The sequence below is a fragment of the Oncorhynchus kisutch genome, linkage group LG18 (assembly GCF_002021735.2).
Source record: "Oncorhynchus kisutch isolate 150728-3 linkage group LG18, Okis_V2, whole genome shotgun sequence".
Taxonomy (NCBI): Eukaryota; Metazoa; Chordata; class Actinopteri; order Salmoniformes; family Salmonidae; genus Oncorhynchus; species Oncorhynchus kisutch.
This window is the reverse complement of record NC_034191.2, coordinates 51,744,862-51,763,623: the sequence shown is the minus strand read 5'-3', so window position 1 is coordinate 51,763,623 and position 18,762 is coordinate 51,744,862. Positions and strand designations below refer to the sequence as shown.

At 41.0% G+C, this 18,762-nt stretch overlaps 1 protein-coding gene across 1 annotated transcript in view; it reads left to right on the top strand.

Moving 5' to 3' along the window:
* The window catches only part of LOC109909317 (receptor-type tyrosine-protein phosphatase N2), a 276,630-nt gene extending 271,525 nt beyond the window's left edge, over positions 1–5,105 (top strand). The window contains exon 22 of the mRNA XM_031796270.1: positions 1,462–5,105. Coding sequence (XP_031652130.1) covers positions 1,462–1,533 — 72 coding nt within the window. The 3' untranslated portion in view covers positions 1,534–5,105. The remainder of the gene's footprint in view (positions 1–1,461) is intronic.
* Positions 5,106–18,762: the final 13,657 nt, after the last annotated feature.

Below are 18,762 nucleotides of genomic sequence, written 5' to 3'. Positions count from 1 at the left end.
AAAGTCTTTTACTAAAGCATCTAAGGGCAAATTAAATTACATCAGAGAACTAGCAATATTATTGATGTGGTGCCTCACTGTTTCATGAAGAGCATAAATTGGAGATTGTAGGATTTAGGACAACTTTTAGCTGTACAATATATACAACATCAGCTGTTCTGGTCTTACACGTAGATAGAAGTGTCAGATATTACATCGTTACACTTTTTGTCATACCAATAGACAATACTTACTCTATGCTCAAGCAAGCATCCTGTAACTTTGTGGTGAAGACAGAGGTTTGACTCCCTCCGGTGGTGGAAATGTAAAACCCTCTTCCTATGCCACCATAATGCACCTTAAAGCTGAGATCTGCGATAGGCGAAGCGGCGTCTATCTATTTTTTTAATTAACTACAGCTATTAAAGGTCCTGTATAAAGACATATAAAAATAGGAACAACCTGAGCAACAAAAAACTGTCGACATTACTTGTTGTAAAGAACTCCTCAGTATAGATTTTATTTTACCCGAGGCGAAAATGTGGCATGTTTGGTGTTGACAATTCTGAAGCCGGATTCTTGTGAACGCCTACCTCTCTTCAGTAAGTTTATTTTAGCGCCTGCAGGCTGAATGAGAGTTGAGGTGTGGAATGTGAAACAGTAGGTCTTCAGGGTGAAAATCGACCGGCCCTGTTGTGCTCTTCAGGGAGCAGAGTGAGTCACACACAAACACACACACACACAAACACACACTTGAGAAAAGAGTTGACTTAGGCCTAGATTCAATCAGTTCAAGCGCTAACCCGCGCTAGCCAACACCTGTGTAGCTGGTGTTTTGGAGGTGTCGGAGGTGTAACTGCACTGAAGCTGTCAAATCAGTGAGCAGCTGCTCTTGTGGTCATTGTCTAGAAGCCACACCCGTTCCAAACACGTAAGTTCCAAACGGGAAAGTGTAAGCTATATAGAAATAATGATACTCAAATAAATAACAAAAATGAAATAATCAGCCTAATCGAGGTGTAGATTACATCACACATGCCATTGTTGAAACTTGCAACATGGCTACATGTGATTTTGACATGTGACTTGGTGCGTCCAATGGCAACGTCCAGTGATAGGTATAACGCCGGGAGCCGCTTGTGCATTTGACACCTCTGACACAGTTCCGCTGCTAGAACATCAGCTATGCGGGTGTCGGCTAGCATGGATGTGATTGAATCTAGGCCTTTAGAAGCTTTTTTTAAAGACATCCCTGGTTGGGTCTACAGTGGCACTGACTTCCCTCACACACTCAGAGAGGGAGCTCGGAGAAGGGCACAACTGCTCCCTCCATTGTCTCTGTAGTCACAACACAACAAGGGGGCATTAGACAAAGTGTCACTACGATATGACTCACTGACAGTCGTAAACCTTTACACACCGGACAAGAGGTAGTTATAAACCAGCCACTGAACAACTCTCTCTCCCTCTCTCTCTCCACAGGAGCAGTTTGAGCTTGCGCTGACAGCCGTAGCGGAGGAGGTGAATGCCATCCTTAAAGCACTTCCACAGTGAAACTCGACGCCGCCCCACACCGTGCCACGTCTCGCTGTCTTAAACACATGTTTTTTCTGTCATCTCGCTTTTGTCCCAAATGGCACCCTATTTCCTACGCAGTGCGCTACTTTTGAACAGGGCCCATAAGGGTCTGGTCAAAAGTGGTACACTATGTAGGGAATAGGGTGGTGCCATTTGGGACATACATACCTATCTTCTCTATGTTTCTCTCTCCTTTGATTCTCGCTCTTGGTATACTTATGAATGTTGTGCCAGATACTTGACCGATCTGGTCTTCTTAAGTGTGATGTATTCTTTTTGCAGTTGTGTTCCAGTGCCACTTACAGATAGCTAGACAAAGTCACGTGTGTTCTCTCTCTCTCTTTGTGATCTGAATAATCTATTATACTAAGAATCAGATAATTGGTTATTGATGTGTGAAGAATATGATATTGTATTCAAGGCCTGAACATCTGTGTCCTGTATATAAAGAAGATGCTTCAAAGAACAATGTCGTAGTGATCTTTACTATTAAAGTTCTGAACCACATTCTATGGCCCTGTTCAAATACATTCGAAATGTATCCTTCCTTCCTTGTGACATACACTACCGGTCAAACGTTTAGAACACCTACTCATTCAAGGGGTTTTTCTAGAATAATTTTGTAGAATAACACATATGGAATCATGTAGTAACCAAAAAAGTGTTAAACAAATCAAAATATATTTTATATTTGAGATTCTTCAAAGTAGCCAGCCTTTGCCTCGATGACAGCTTTGCACACTTGTCATTCTCTCAACCTGCTTCACCTGGAATGCTTTTCTAACAGTCTTGAAGGAGTTCCCACACATCCTGAACACTTGTTGGCTGCTTTTCCTTCACTCTGCACTCCGACTTTTCCCAAATCATCTCAATTTGGTTGAAGTCGGGTGATTGTGGAGGCCAGGTCAACTGATGCAGCACTCCGTCACTCTCCTTCTTGGTAAAATAGCCCTTACACAGCCTGGAGGTATGTTCGGTCATTATCCTTTTGAAAAACAAATTATAGTCCCATAAGCCCAAACCAGATGGGATGGCGTATCGCTGCAGAATGCTGTGGTAGCCATGCCGGTTAAGAGTGCCTTGAATTCTAAATAAATCACAGACAGTGTCACCAGCAAAGCACCCCCACGCGATAACACCTCCTCATCCATGCTTTACGGTGGGAACTACACATGTGGAGATAATCCGTTCACCACACCGCGTCTCACAAAGACACGGCAGTTGTAATCAAAAATCTATAATTTGGACTCTGGACAAAAGGAGAAATTTCCACCGGTCTAATGTTCATTGCATGTGTTTCTTGGCCCAAGCTAGTCTCTTCTTCTTATTGGTGTCCTTTAGTAGTGGTTTCTTTGCAGCGATTCGACCATGAAGGCCTGATTCACTCAGTCTCCTCTGAACAGTTGATGTTGAGATGTGTCTGTTACATGAACTCTGTAAAGCATTTATTTGAGCTGCAATTTCTGTGGATAGTAACTCTAATGAACTTATCCTCTGCAACAGAGGTAACTGGGTCTTCCTTTCCTGTGGCGGTCCTCATGAAAGTCAGTTTCATCGTAGCGCTTGATGGTTTTTGTGACTGCACTTGAAGAAACTTTATAGTTCTTGAAATTTTCCTGATTGACTGACCTTCATGTCTTAAAGTAATGATGGACTGTCGTTTCTCTTTGCTTATTTGAGCTGTTCTTGCCATAATATGGACTTTATGGCAAGAACAGCTATGGACTTTTACCAAATTGGGCTGTCTTCCGTATACCCCCCCTACCTTGTCACAACACAACTGATTGGCTCAAATGCATTAAGAAATTCCACCTATTAACTTTTAAAAAGGCACACCTGTTAATTGAAATGCATTCCAGGTGACTACCTCATGAAGCTGATTGAGAGAATGCCAAGAGTGTGCAAAGCTGTCATCAATGCAAAGGGTGGCTATTTGAAGAATATAAAATATAAAATCTATTTTGATTTGTTTAACACTTTTTTTGGGGTTACTACATGATTCCATGTGTGTTATTTCATAGTTTTGACGTCTTCACTATTATTCTACAATGTAGAAAATAGAAAAAAGAAAGAAAAACCCTTGAAAGAGTAGGTGTTCTAAAACTTTGGACCGGTAGTGTACCCACCCCTCGAAGAATTCCCTAGAAAGGAAGGAACCTAGGAAGAATCCTAAAGGAACCAGGCTCCGAGGAGTGGCCAGTCCTCTTCTGGCTGTACCACCATCCTATTGCTTTCCCCTAATCCAACCGATTCATATCTGTGATAACTTGAAGTAAGAAGGAAGTGTTTAAACAGGGCCTGTATGTGAGGCTCGATTTAGTCAGATACGCTTTAGCCAATATCCGCATAGCAGTTGTTTTGACTGTGTCGGAGGTGGAACTGCGTTAAGAGCTGTCAAATCCACAAGCAGCTCCCGGCATTATACCTAAAGCGGACAATGCCATTGGCTGCACAGTCGCATAAACAGAAATCCCATGCAGCCATGCAGTTCGAACCCTTGAATGTGAGATGTTATTTTTGTTGAATGATTTTTCAATTCGATCATCATTATTTCTATATAGCCTACAATGTCTCGTTGTGAACTTATAACACGATTGGGGCGGGTGTGGCTTCATGACAATGACTAAGAGCAGCTGCTCACCGATTTCACGGCTCCAAGGCAATTCAACCTCCGACACAGCCAAAACATCCGCTATGTGGGTGTCTGCAATCGCTGGTTAGTCCTTGATCTGATTTAATCTAGGTCTTAGTTGTTCTCTTGTGCAGACTGCTTTTGTTTGTTATGTACATTGTTTTGTATATTAATTTAATACCGTTAATATTTAAAATCACTGAAATGTCATGATTATAAATACAATAAGTGTACAAAACATTAAGAAGACCTACCTAATATTGAGTTGTTTTGCCCATTTACCCTCTGAATGACAAACATACAACGATCCATGTCTCAATTATCTCAAGGCATAAAAATCCTTCTTTGACTAAGCCGTCTCCTCCCCATCATCTACACTGATTGAAGTGGAATCAACAAGTGACATAAATAAGGGATCATAGCTTTCACCTGGTTAGTCTATGTCATGGAAAGAGCAGGTGTTCTTAATGTTTTGTACGCTCAGTGTAGAGTGAGCAATATAGATATTAACAATATGATGTGATATGATTAACCTGAATTATATTGGCATTGTTAATATGTTTGTTTTGTCCTCTTTATCGACAGAATATTGTGACTCATGTGTACAGGTGAAGTCCATGTATAGAATATACATTATTGGAAGCTTGTTGTGCTATTAAAATGTTTACTGAACTTGTTCATGAAAATGATATATTTTGTGTGGAAACAAAATTCTATCAGATTGATAATAAACCATAGAACGGTTGACCAGACATTTGTCTGTCAATTGGTCCACTACTGTAGCTCTTTAGAAAACATTAAAAGGAAGAAGTACCAATGGCATTTGATCAGCTGAATAAAAGCCAGCTTCTTTTACCAGAGGGTGATCATTGACTGAATGCCATGCCTGAAATAAAGATGGATACCCACACGCAGATGAATTCTCCTGCAGTTTTATTTTGCAACGCATCCACCTGAAGGTCTTCAATAGGCTTAACCCACGTGAAGAAAGCAGTGATATTTTTTAGAACTCCATGCCTGGACAGATGAAATGATTGGCTCACCGCCTTTTGTCAGTTGAGAGACAGGGCAGGTAATGAAACAGATAATCAGCCCAGTGATTTACATTAGAGGGTAATACCAGGAGAGAAATTTCTGGGCAGCAGTCAGATTGTCTTCATTTCTTTTTTACCCCTTTTTTCTCCTCAATTTCGTGGTATCCAATTGGTAGTAGTTACAGTCTTGTCTCATCGCTGCAACTCCCGTATGGACTCGGGAGAGGCAAAGGTCGAGAGCCATGCATCCTCCGAAACCTAACCCGACCTCACTGCTTCTTGACATAATGCACATCCAACCCAGAAGCCAGCCGCACCAATGTGTCGGAGGAACACTGTACACCTGGCAATCTGGTCAGAGTGTACTGCGCCTGACACAGGAGTCGCTAGTGTGCAATGAGACAAGGATATCCCTGCCGGCCAAACCCTCCCTAACCCAGACGACGCTGGGCCAACTGTGCGCCGCTGCGACAGAGCCTGGGCTCGAACCCAGAATCTCTGGTGGCACAGCTAGACCACTGCGCCATTCAGGAGGCCCTTGATTGTCTTCATTTCAATCTCACATCAGGTTTGTGTAGCCTCTTGCACCGAGAGCAGGGCACTTGATCATCTTTACTCCCTAAGTTGTCATCGCACTTTTCAGTTTCTGAAAGTTGCTGAGCACATGGTGGCTGTCCATATTCCTACTCACAAGTCATTGCCGTACACTTGTGCATAACTATTCATATTGGAGCAGTTTACTCAGGATCAGCATTTCTACCAGACAGACAGAAGAAGAACGCGAACGAGGGACAAGGATATTGCCCAGCAGCGCAAACTAGTTAAAAACCTTATTCGTTTGTGAAGAAGATCAAAGTTATCAGGGCCTTGGATAGACATGAGAGACTGCCTCAGCAATTTTCTCCCCATTCATTCTCAACAACACCAGACCCTTTTTCTTTGGGGGGGGGGGGGAATCCTGGAAAGCATCCCAGCCAGCTCCCAGTAAACACTTGGGATTTCCGTATGCTCTCCATGGCCAAGTGGCATGTTTGTAAGCTCGTTGTGTTACTCATCCATTGATCAGCAGGTGTTTGGTTCTGTAACAACAACCCACCTCTATGATTCACAGCCACGAAGCAGCTGCTTGAACAGCTGAGTAAGTTGTATAGTTTAAAACTCTCCTTTCACTGCGATAATCGCATCTAAAACTACCTAGCCTGGCCAATCGGATTCCACCCGCGATTGGGAATTTGACGTTGCACCTTGTAATTCAACCAAACCAACACCAACCTAGTAATGAAGTCCAGAGCAATACGCCGACGTAGATGTACACAGAGGCCCTATTGATTGGGGAAGTATTGAGTTTGCTAAGACCAGCACACAAATGTGACCATGAATTTACAAGTGTATTAAGGGATTGAGAGTTAGCAGTAATTCAAACGAAGTAGTGGTTGGGAGTCAGAGGAGAGGAGAGCACGCGAGAACATTAAAAGGGTGGGTTGTTACAGATTTTAAACTGGGTGGTCCGAGCCCTGAATGCTGACTGTGCCACAGGTATGAAAAACATGTATTTTTACTGCTCTAATTAAGTTGGTAACCAATTTATAATAGCAATAAGGCACCTCAGGGATTTGTGGTATGTGGCCAATATACCACGACTAAGGGCTGTATCCAGGCACCTCGCGATGCCTTGTGCGTATGAACAGCCCTTAGCTGTGGTATATTGGCCATATACCTCACCCCCTTGGGCTTAGTTTATTTGTATTTATTACGGATCCCCATTAGCTGCTGTCAAGGCAGCTAATCATCCTGGCGTCCAGCTAAAATAAGGCAGTTTATGCAATATTATTTCAATTACATTACAATACATTCACAACAGATTTTATAACACATTAAGTGAGTGCCCTCAGGCCTCTACTCTACTACCACATATTTACAACACAAAATCCATGTGTACATGTGTGTATAGTGCGTATGTTATCATGTGTGTGTATGCATGTGTCTGTGCCTGTGTTTGCATCTCTTCACAGTCCCCGCTGTTCCATAAGGTGTGTTGTTATCGTTTAAAAAAAATCTGATTCTACTGCTTGTATCAGTTACCTGATGTGGAATAGAGTTTCATGTAGTGGCACTATGTAGTACTGTGCGTCTATTCTGGACCTGGGGACTGTGAAGAGACCTCTGGTGGCATGTCTTGTGGGGAATGCATGGGTGTCCGAGCTGTGTGCCAGTAGTTCAAACAGACAGCTCGGTGCATTCAACATGTCAATACCTGTAACAGAGTGGATTGTAAGAGCATTTTAAGTGCAATTGAAAAGGTCTGAGACTGAAAAGGTCCACTCGTCTTTCAGGGTTTGGTCTGTGTCCTAGGGACCTGCACTATTATCAAAGGATAATTGGGTTTTCAAGCTGCTCGTTTGGGGTCTGAGTGAGCCATGCACTTGAGGATAGCTTCAATATTTAACGTTGTTGCTGGGACCGATACATTTTCCCATTTGACATCACTCATTCCTCCCATTTCTGTACTCTTGGACCAGGACCTGTCAAACTCACGGACGGACCACGTTGTGAAAGTACAAACAAATGCCTGACAGTTGAGTCCAATGGAGCTGTCACGCTAGACTAGAGGAAGCATCCTAGCTATCTGGAAACGTTAAAATCCCTAGTCACTTGGTTAAACCAATGGTCATTAAAAAAGCTATGCACTTTTTAATTTTGTAATATTTAACTACTTGAAACGTATTCATCCTCCAAAAGGAGAGATGACAGAGTAGCAAAAGGCATTGGAACCTACTAGGTAAGCGACAGCAGGAGAAAGCAATTACCATGAATACATTTTCTAATAAAATTGTATCCTTCGGATGATAAGCAATTAAATATGTGTAATTATGGTTTCCATACAGTCATTTCTAAGCTGATTAGTGCTGTGTACTTTAAATCCTGTCATGGATCTGTTGATGGTGCTATGGATGGCCGTGGCAGCTCATCTGCACATCTATGATGATAATGAGGTCTGAGGAATGCAGAATAGCGGCAGTAAGCCTGTTCTCCGCCCCAGTTATACGAGCTGTCAGGGGAGGGATACGCCAGCAACAAGAAAAGGAGACGCAGCCCATATGTACCCCCTCTATGCACACAGACAGTGTCACTGTCACCAACGGCTCAATGGGGATAAGGCCGTTTCCAATTTAGTCTTCTTTGCCTTGGTGGGTGGGAGACTGAGACTTTGACTATTAATCAAATCAAATTTTATTGGTCACCTGCACATATTTAGAAGATGTTCTTGCAGGTGTTAGTGAAATGCTTGTGTTTATTGCTCTGAATGATGCTGTTCTGGAGAGATGATGAGCATCTCGAACTGATCCACTCAACTCTAGAGGGTTGATCAGTATTATGAGGAGGTATGGTCTATCAGGTCAGGTGTGTTGACTCAAGTCTAAGGTTCAGTCTCAGGTTAAGGTTTTAACCCATCAATTCAAGTCAGATGTCTTTTTTCCCCTTGGAATATGACACCTGGGACATGACTAGAGTTTAAGAGGTTTTTGGGGAATGGCTAATAGACTTTTAAAAGTTAGGAGAAAAAAAAGAGTGCAATGAGATTTTAAGCTGCACAACATCTGGTGGGATAAAAAGGCAAGCCTTCTATCATGGTGGATATCTCTGCTCATTAGTGACACACACACACACGCGCGCGCACACACACACACGCGCGCGCGCGCACACACACACACACACACACACCCCTCTTCCCTCCCAGGTTGTTAACGGGCAAACAGGTGTGACACTGACATTTTACAGTTTCATCACTGTCCCATCATGCATCTGGGAAACTCCTGGCACTTTGCCTCTGTGTGTTTTTATCAGCGGTGGCTGCGTGACTGACCAGCGCGACCCCAATGTTGCTCACTGTCACTCATCATAAGTGAGTTTATCAACACACATCTAATCCGCGCACTCCAGTGGGACCGTAGCCATTTGCATACTAAGATTGCTTTCTTCTGCTTGGCAGAGGAGCCGCCTCCTTTGCATAATTAAAAATGAGAAGGACGCCGCCATCAAAATGTGTCACAACATCGTTAGATATACAACTACATTTTAAAGAATACATTTAGAGAGGCAATGGATTGGATGGATTTTTATTTATTTTAAGGGCTAAAGGGTACAAAACATTACATATTCCAAATCAAATAGCTAAATGATCCTTAGTACGACCTTCTTAAAACAATTCCATGTAGCTTAGTAGAACCCCCCCCCCCCCCCCCGGCTTAGACAGGTCTTAAACTGTTATGGGCATTAAGGACAATTGCTCTTTCCATGACATAGACTGACCAGATGAATCCAGCTATGAACCCTTCATGTCACCTGTTAACTCCACTTCAAATCAAATCGGTGCCGATGAAGGGGAGGAGACAGGTTAAGGAAGGATTTTTAAGCCTTGAGACAATTCAGACATGGATTGTGTACGTGTGCCATTCAGAGGGTGAACTGGCAAGGTGTTCTTAATGATTTCTACATTTAAGTGCTTAAGTGCCTTTGAACTGCGACGCTGCTGGGTTTTTCACGCTCAACATTTCCCCCTCTGTATCGAGAATGGTCCACCACCCAAAGGACATCCAGCCAACTTGACACAACTGTGGGAAGCATGAGCCAGTATCCCTGTGGCCCAACTCTTTTGACACCTTGTAGTCCACGCCCAGACAATTTGAGGCTGTTCTGAGGGCAAAAGGAGGTGCAACTCAATATTAGGAAGGTGTTCCAAATGTTTTGTACACTCAGTGTATGTTATACTATAGATATATGATCAGTGGGAGTTTGAGCATTTCACATCTTTACAGAGTGTTGATAAATATCCAATGATTAGGAAGAGATAGAAAGATATACAGTACACACAATTGAAAAGGATCAGGTTCAGTAGGCCTACATGTAAAAACAGATATTGGAGAAAACATGTCTGGCCTTCTGCTCACCCTACCATTTTGCAGCATGTTGACATTATAGTAGAAGGCCCATATTGCCTGTCATCTGTTTATGTCAATTAACACTTTTACACCTTCTCACCCTCTGTGGCTAATCTCCACTGTACATGGATCATTCTATGAAAACGATTGCTTATTGAACAGCCAACTTTTACAAATTTGTCATAATTTTTTAATATTTTTTATCAAAACTTATAGTCAGATAATAATTAACCCCTTAATTAACCCCCAGCATAAATGACAGCTCAACATACTTTTCAATTTGTTTGTTTGGATTAGTAATAATTTACATTAAACATGCATGTGTAAAGTTTTATTGTCTGACATTTTTCCATTTATACTATATTTTATACTACATTTTTCCATTTATGTTTTTTTGTAACATTAGAAATAATTGAGGTTGATTCATCAAAATTGAATGATCATATCCTTAAAATGTTTACTAATGAATGTAGCAACAGTTAGGTAGATACAAAAACTATAATCAATTAAATTGGGCAACTCTGATGCCAGAACACCAATATGCCATACAGTAACACCAGTGGGGCAATGTAACACCAGTGACGCAATGTAACACCAGTGGCGCAATGTAACACTAGTGACACAATGTAACACCAGTGACACAATGTAACACCAGGGGCGCAATGTAACACCAGTGACCCAATGTAACACCAGTGACACAATGTAAAACCAATGACAAACATACGATTATTTCAAACATATTTGATCAATTTATTAGTAATATGCTTAATTACAAATTATTTCAGATTTCATAAAATGGGTTGAAGTAATATGAACAATAAAATGAGGGTTATTGGCCAAAGATTAAGAACAAAAGACGAAGCCTATTGACTAAAATGTGTCTTTCATAACACAACAGATGTGTTGTCTGTAAAGATGTAATATATAATTGCATTTCCAGTGTAAGATACATGCAACATAATACAAACATGAAATACTACTCTTCCACGCCTATCCACAAAACTACATAGTTGTTAAAACAGTATATGTACATTCTCGTGCCATGTGACAAATATTGTGTAGGCCTACTTAAAGGGATAGTTCATCTGAATTACAATATGACATATTGGTTTCCTTACTGTGTAAGCAGTCAATGGACAAGGTATGACAGCAATTAATGCTTTGGTTTTATGCCACAAATGCAAAATAATTAGCATTTGAAACAGTAGCCAGGTAAACAAAAGTATGGTGTGCTGTCATACTTTGTCCATAGACTGCATACCAGGTAAGGAAACCAAAATGTCATTTTGTAATTTAGTTGAACTATCCCTTTAAGTAACTCTGTAGATACAGAGTACATATGTCTTCCTACAGACACATTGTCTTAATTCTGACCTTGCAGTAATGGTTTCACTGTCTGGAGTGGATGAGGGAGGGGGGTCAACACTGTCGTCAACACTGTTGTGTTTTTTCTGTCTGACCCGCCATTTCCTTCACTCCTGTCTTTTTTCCCTCTCTATGAGATCCTTCGCTTTCTTTTTTGACTCTCTAAATGCTTTCAGTAAGTATGGTGTTTTTTAAGCTAGGCTTCTCTGCGGTGTGTGTGTAAGCATCCCTGCACTGTCTGTAGAGTCTTTGCTTTTCAGCAGCATTATTCCATATTTATCAAAAGGAAAGCTTTTCAAAACAGTCCCGTCTCCAACGAACCTTTGACCCAGGAAGAATTTGGCAAGGATGTAGAATTTTTCAAAGTGGTGGTTTTTATACATTTTATCACCAGTGACATGAAATTGAGGAACAGCTATTACTTGTAAATTATTTGTAATATTTAATTGATATTTTAGTTTTTTTAAGTAGTCCACTAAATAACTATATTACTTTCCTTTGTACTATGACATTTAAAGGGAGAAAAATATATTTTTAACTCAAAATATGTCACTAAACCATGACTCCTGACCCGAGGGACAAGCCAATTTCATGGTACTGACAGTGGACTACGATATATAAAAACACATTGTTTGCAATATAACTGTCTTACATATGTTTTATTAATAATAAAAACACTTCAATTAAAACATTTAACTAAATTAGGGGGTCATTATCTCACACTTTGAAGTGTTTTTCCTTGTGAATAAGGCCGGGACAGGAAAGCCCCCATTTTTGTAGAATGACCCATATGCGACAACTGCTCCATATGAACAGTTTAAGGGTTTACTTTTTTTATAGAAAGCAGCTGCATACTTTTCATAGGACCAAAAGATTACCCAACTGGAACCTGATTCATTGGAAAAAAGAAATATTTTGTGTCCCAAATGACAACCTATTCCCCATGGCCCTGCTGAAAAGTAGTGCACTATAAAGGGAATAGGGTGCCATTTGGGAAGTCCACCATGTGTTCCACCCTACCTAATACAGACCTGTGTTTACGTTGCACAATTTAATAACATGATATTAAAAATGCCCACAGCGATTGTTGTCACACGGCGCACATTTTCACCAAGATGGACGACCTTTGGTGCATTTTAAAGAGGCAGTTTCATGAGTTTTCTAAACCAAACGATAGCAATACTGTACCATGAGGAACAATAACTGGGGTTAGATATTTCTGTTGTCAGGCAGCACCTAAATGTTTTTAACGCTGCTAAAAGAGTCAAATTATATCAAAAACAATATTTAGTATTTGTGCTCAATGGTATTCCCAATACTGTCAAAGACAAAGCAGATGCAGAGACAGTGGTAGGTTGATATTCTGAAAATATGTATTGATGATGAATATTGAGATTAACATTAAATAAGGATTTTTCTGGCACCAGGAAGTAAACCATATAATGAGTACCAAAAGTTACTCCGGGAGAGCAAAGCAAAGACTGGTGCACATTGTGAAACTTCAACTACACCGAGAGAATGTGTTAGGTCAGGATGAAGGTTCTGCATCAAGTCCGGTCTAAGTCTGAAGCTCAGGCACCTCTCCTCAGTGTGAGAAAGGCAGTGTACTTAAAAGCTGGTGTCCCAAATACATTCCCTATGTAGTGCACTTCTTTTGACCAGAGCCCTTTGGACCCTGGTCAAATATTGTGCACTATATTAGAGAATAGGGTGTCATTTGGGATGCACCCTAGATCCTTTTCTCTCCTTTCAGGAGGTGAGGCTATATCTTTGGCTTGTCTTGTGCGCATGCCATTTGTCATTCGGGGTCACAGTGAGTGCCCCATGCCTTTCCTGAACAAATAACTGATCATGACCTTTGTTCTTCTCATTTGCATAACAATGTACATCAGTATTCCGCCAGTCACAGCTGTGGCAACCATAGACTATGCGAAATGCCAGCCTCCTGATTCCAAACTTAGATTTTTAATGAACCCTCACATTGGAGGGGGAGGGGCTGGTGAGGGGGTTGAGAGGCAGCACCTGCGATACATAGTAGGCTGCTCAGAAGCCTCGTTTGTACCTGGGGCTAACATGCGACCTTGGTCCTGATCTTATGCACATTCTGATTGTGCCCACATTGTAGCCATTGTGTCTACACACACTAGTAAAATATCTATCTTATCCACCCACTGTGTCCTCATTGTGACCAGATTTCCTGATATTCTTAAAATAATAATAATAATAATAATAATAATAATAATTTTGAAGACACATATTGATGAAATAAGTCAATGGCACCACCTGTCAATGACTGTAGAGGGCGGGATAATGATGATTAAAATGTTTTCACTGTCCAGATCTGTCTGCGCTGTGTGTCTGACGACCTCCAGAGGTGGTCAGGAAGATCCAATCAGATCACAATGTCTTTTAATTGTCTACACCTGTCAAAAAATGTGGGCACAGTCATAATGTGGACAAGCTCAGGACAGAGGGCGCATATTAAAAAAGTACCTTCAGAAAATATTCACACCCCTTTTGGCTATGTTACAGCCTGAATATCCCATAATGTCAAAGTGGAATTTTGTTTGGGGGAAAAAAAGAAATCAAATCGTTAAGTATGCATCAATCAATAAGTATGCAACCCCATCTGTGTTCAATAACAGTGGTTAACATGATTTTCAAATGACTACCACATCTAAACTCAGCAAAAAAAGAAACGTCCTCTCTCTGTCAACTGCGTTTATTTCAGCAAACTTAACATGTGTAAATATTTGTATGAACATAACAAGATTCAACAACTGAGACATAAATTTAACATGTCCAGCCATGTGACTAACAGAAATGGAATAATGTGTCCCTGAACAAAGGGGAGGTCAAAATCAAAAGTAACAGTCAGTATTTGGTGTGGCCACCAGCTGCATTAACTACTGCAGTGCATCTCCTCCTCGTGGACTGCCCCAGATTTGCCAGTTCTTGCTGTGAGATGTTACCCCACTCTTCCACCAAGGCACCTGCAAGTTCCCGGACATTTCTGTGGGGTGAATGGCCCTAGCCCTCACCCTCCGATCCAACAGGTATCAGACGTGCTCAATGGGATTGAGATATGGACTCTTTGCTGGCCATGGCAGAACACTGACATTCCTGTCTTGCAAGAAATCACACACAGAACGAGTGGTATGGCTGGTGGCATTGTCATGTTGGAGGATCATGTCAGGATGAGCCTGCAGGAAGGGTACCACATGAGGGAGGAGGATGTCTTCCCTGTAACGCACAGCGTTGAGATTGCCTGCAATGACAACAATCTCAGTCCAATGATGCTGTGACACACTGCCCCAGACCATGACGGACCCTCCACCTCCAAATCGATCACGCTCCAGAGTACAGGCCTCTCTGTAACTCTCATTCCTTCAACGATAAACGGTATTCAGTTGGTAAGAGATAGACATTCCGTAAATACTAGGAATAGATTGTCCACCATCTGTGTTATCCAGACAGAAAAGAGAAATAGGCAAAAGAACATTTAGATTTAGAGCAATAAAGAAATTGAATAAATTAACTGAGCAAACTAGAAACCTTTCAATATATAAATTTAAACATTATTTTAAAACAATTTAAATATAGTACATAGAAATGATGTTGGATTATAGTAGATGAAGAATCAATATCTTTTTAGATTGAGTATTTATTGGGTCATTATGCTAGTATTATGTATGTTTGTAATAGTGTGTTATATGTGAAAGTGTGTTTGTATTATAAATTGTATTTTAATGTTTAAGGACTCTTGGAAGGTTAGTCCAAATGGGGACTAAAAGAGATCCAAATCAAATCAAATCCGACAAGCACCCCTGGTGAGACAAAACCGCGACTCGTCAGTGAAGAGCACTTTTTGCTAGTCCTGTCTGGTCCATCGACGGTGGGTTAGTGCCCATAGGTGACGTTGTTGCCGGTGATGTCTGGTGAGGTCCTGCCTTAAAACAGGCCTACAAGCCCTCAGTCCAGCCTCTCTTAGCCTATTGCGGACAGTCTGAGCACTGATGGAGGGATTGTACGTTCCTGGTGTAACTCGGGCAGTTGTTGTTGTCATCACACCTGTGGGACAGGTACAGGATGTTCGAATGTACCAATCCTGTGCAGGTGTTGTTACACGTGGTCTGCCACTGTGAGAATGATCAGCTGTCCATCCTGTCTCCCTGTAGCTCTGTTTTAGGCATCTCACAGTACATACATTGCAATTTATTGCCCTGTCCACATCTGCAGTACTCATGCCTTCTTGCAGCACGTTCACATAGATGAGCAGGGACCCTGGGCATCTTTCTTTTGGTGTTTTTCAGGGTCAGTAGAAATGCCTCTTTCGTGGCCTAAGTCTTCATTACTGTCCTAAGTTTTCATAACTGTGACCCTAATTGCCTACAGTCTGTAAGCTGTTAGTGTCTTAACGACCGTTCCACAGGTGCATGTTCATGAATTGTTTATGGTTCATTGAACAAGCATGGGATACAGTGTTTAACCCTTTACAATGAGGATCCGTAAAGTTATTTGGAAAAAGGGACGTTTCTTTTTTGCTGAGTTTATGTACCCCACACATACAAATAAGTGTAAGGTCCCTCAATCGAGTAGTGAATTTCCAGCACCGATTCAACCACAAAGCCCATGCAGGTTTTTCCAATTCCTGGCAAGAAGGGCACCAATTGATAGATGTGTTTAATAAGTCAGTTGCCGGAAAGAAAGGGAAATGCGCAGGTATTTCACCATGAGGCCAAAGGTGATTTTAAAACAGTTAGTTTAATGGTTGTGACATGAAAAGACTGAGGATGGATCAACAATATTGTAGTTACTCCACAAAACTAAATGGTAGAGTGAAAGTAAGGAAGCTTGTACAGAACAAAAATATTCCAAAGCATCCTGTTTGCAACAAGGCACTTAAGTAATACTGCAAAAACATTGGCAAAGAAATTAACGTTTTGTCCTGAATACAAAGCATTATGTTTAGGTAAAATACAACACAACATCACTGAGTTACACTTCATATTTTCAAGCATTTTGGTGGCTGTATCATGTTATGGGTATGCTTGTCATTGGCAAAGACTAGGGAGGTTTTAGGATAAAAATAAGGAAAACAGCTATAAGCACAGGCAAAATCCTAGAGGAAAACGTGGTTCAGTCTGCTTTCCATCAGACACTGGAGACTAATTGACCTTTCAGCAGGACAACAACCTAAAACACAAGTCCAAATCTACACTGGAGTTGCTTACCAAGATGACAGTGAATGTTCCTGAGTGGCCTAGTTAAAGTTTTTACTTAAATCGTCTTGAGAATCTATGGCAAGACTATGAAAAGGCTGTCTAGCGAATGTCAATAATCAATTTGACAGACTTTGGAGAATTTTGTGTGCAAAGCTCTTAGAGTCTTGCCCAAAAAGAGCTGTAAGATGCTTCTACAAATGATTGACTCATAACTTTTGAAAAAGTAAACAAAAATGTCTTATTAAAACACGTTTTCACTTTGTATTGTGTGTAGATGGGTGAAAAAATAACATATCTTGAATCCATGTTTAATTCAGGCTGTAAGACAACAAAATGTGGACTAAGTCAAGGGGTATGAATACTTTCTGAAGGCACTGTATAAACGGGGCCAGAGAGAAATCAACCATCCATGATTCATTGCATGTTTCCTGCTGGGCCGCCTGAGATGGCAATGAACCTAGCAACAGGATCCTAGCAACAGGAATGACTCTCTGCTGCAGCCTATCAGGAACTTTGATGGCTGATCCAAATTGAGCCAATGGGTACAGGGGGGCAGAGGGAAAATATTTTGTGTTTCCTCTAACAACTGGTCAGACGGCCATAGAATGGTGTGTCTGGGACCACATAAATAGAATCAGTAGAATGGTAATCCCTATTCAAGTCCATGATCTGACTGGAGGAATCACTGCCTGGTATGGCAATTGCTCAGCCTCCGACCGCAAGGCCGCAAGGCTTCTGAACAGCTTCTACCCCCAATCCAAAAGACTCCTGAAGAGCTAATCAAATGGCTTCCCAGACTATTTGCATTGTCCCCCCTCTATCTTTTATGCTGCTGCTACTCTCTGTTTATTATCTATGGATAGTCACTTTAACTTTACCTACATGTACATATTACCTCGATTACCTCGACTAACCGGTTCCCCCACACATTGATTCTGTACCAGTACACCATGTACAGTGCCTTGCGAAAACCTGATGGGGTGATGATGCACCTGATGATGCATTTATACGGCGACTTGATTACACACAGGTGGATTGTATTTATCATCATTAGTCATTTAGGTCAACATTGGATCATTCAGAGATCCTCACTGAACTTCTGGAGAGAGTTTGCTGCACTGAAAGTAAAGGGGCTGAATAATTTTGCACGCCCAATTTTTCAGTTTTTGATTTGTTAAAAAAGTTTGAAATATCCAATAAATGGCGTTCCACTTCATGATTGTGTCCCACTTGTTGTTGATTCTTCACAAAAAAATACAGTTTTATATCTTTATGTTTGAAGCCTGAAATGTGGCAAAAGGTTGCAAAGTTCAAGGGGGCCGAATACTTTCGCAAGGCACTGTATATAGCCTCGCTACTGTTATTTTACTGCTGCTCTTTAACTATGTTATTTTTACTTGTATTTCTTTACTTATCTATTTTTTTACTTAACACTTATTTTTCTTAAAACTGCGTTGTTGGTTAAGGGCTTACAGTGGTAAGCATTTCACTGTAAGGTCTACTACACCTGTTGAATTCGGCACATGTGACAAATAACACTTGATTTGATTTGATGCCATAATGTGTGGACTATCAGCCATTTAGAGTGTACCTTCAAGAGGTTCACTCCCTGTTCTAGTGATTCTATATCTGTCTGGGTCTTCCTGTCAGGCTGATAGGAAATATATATATAGGAGGATCATTAGATTCATAGCTAGAGTATATGCATATTTTTTCGAAGGACAAGGTACATGCAATATCGTCAGCTAATCACAAAATGTAGGCCTATCAACATTAACATGAATGAAAATGCCTACCTCAAATTAGTCATGTTCATGTTGATCACATTCGATATTACAATGCATTTCCTTTTCAACACTTACTTGTTATTTGTTATTCTCACTCAGAGCATGGGTCCCAAATGGCACCCTATTCCCTATATAGTGCACTACTTTTCAGCAGTCAAAAGTCGGGTCAAATTTTTGTCAGTCTGGTCAAAAATTATGTTGAGAATATGGTGCCCATTTGGG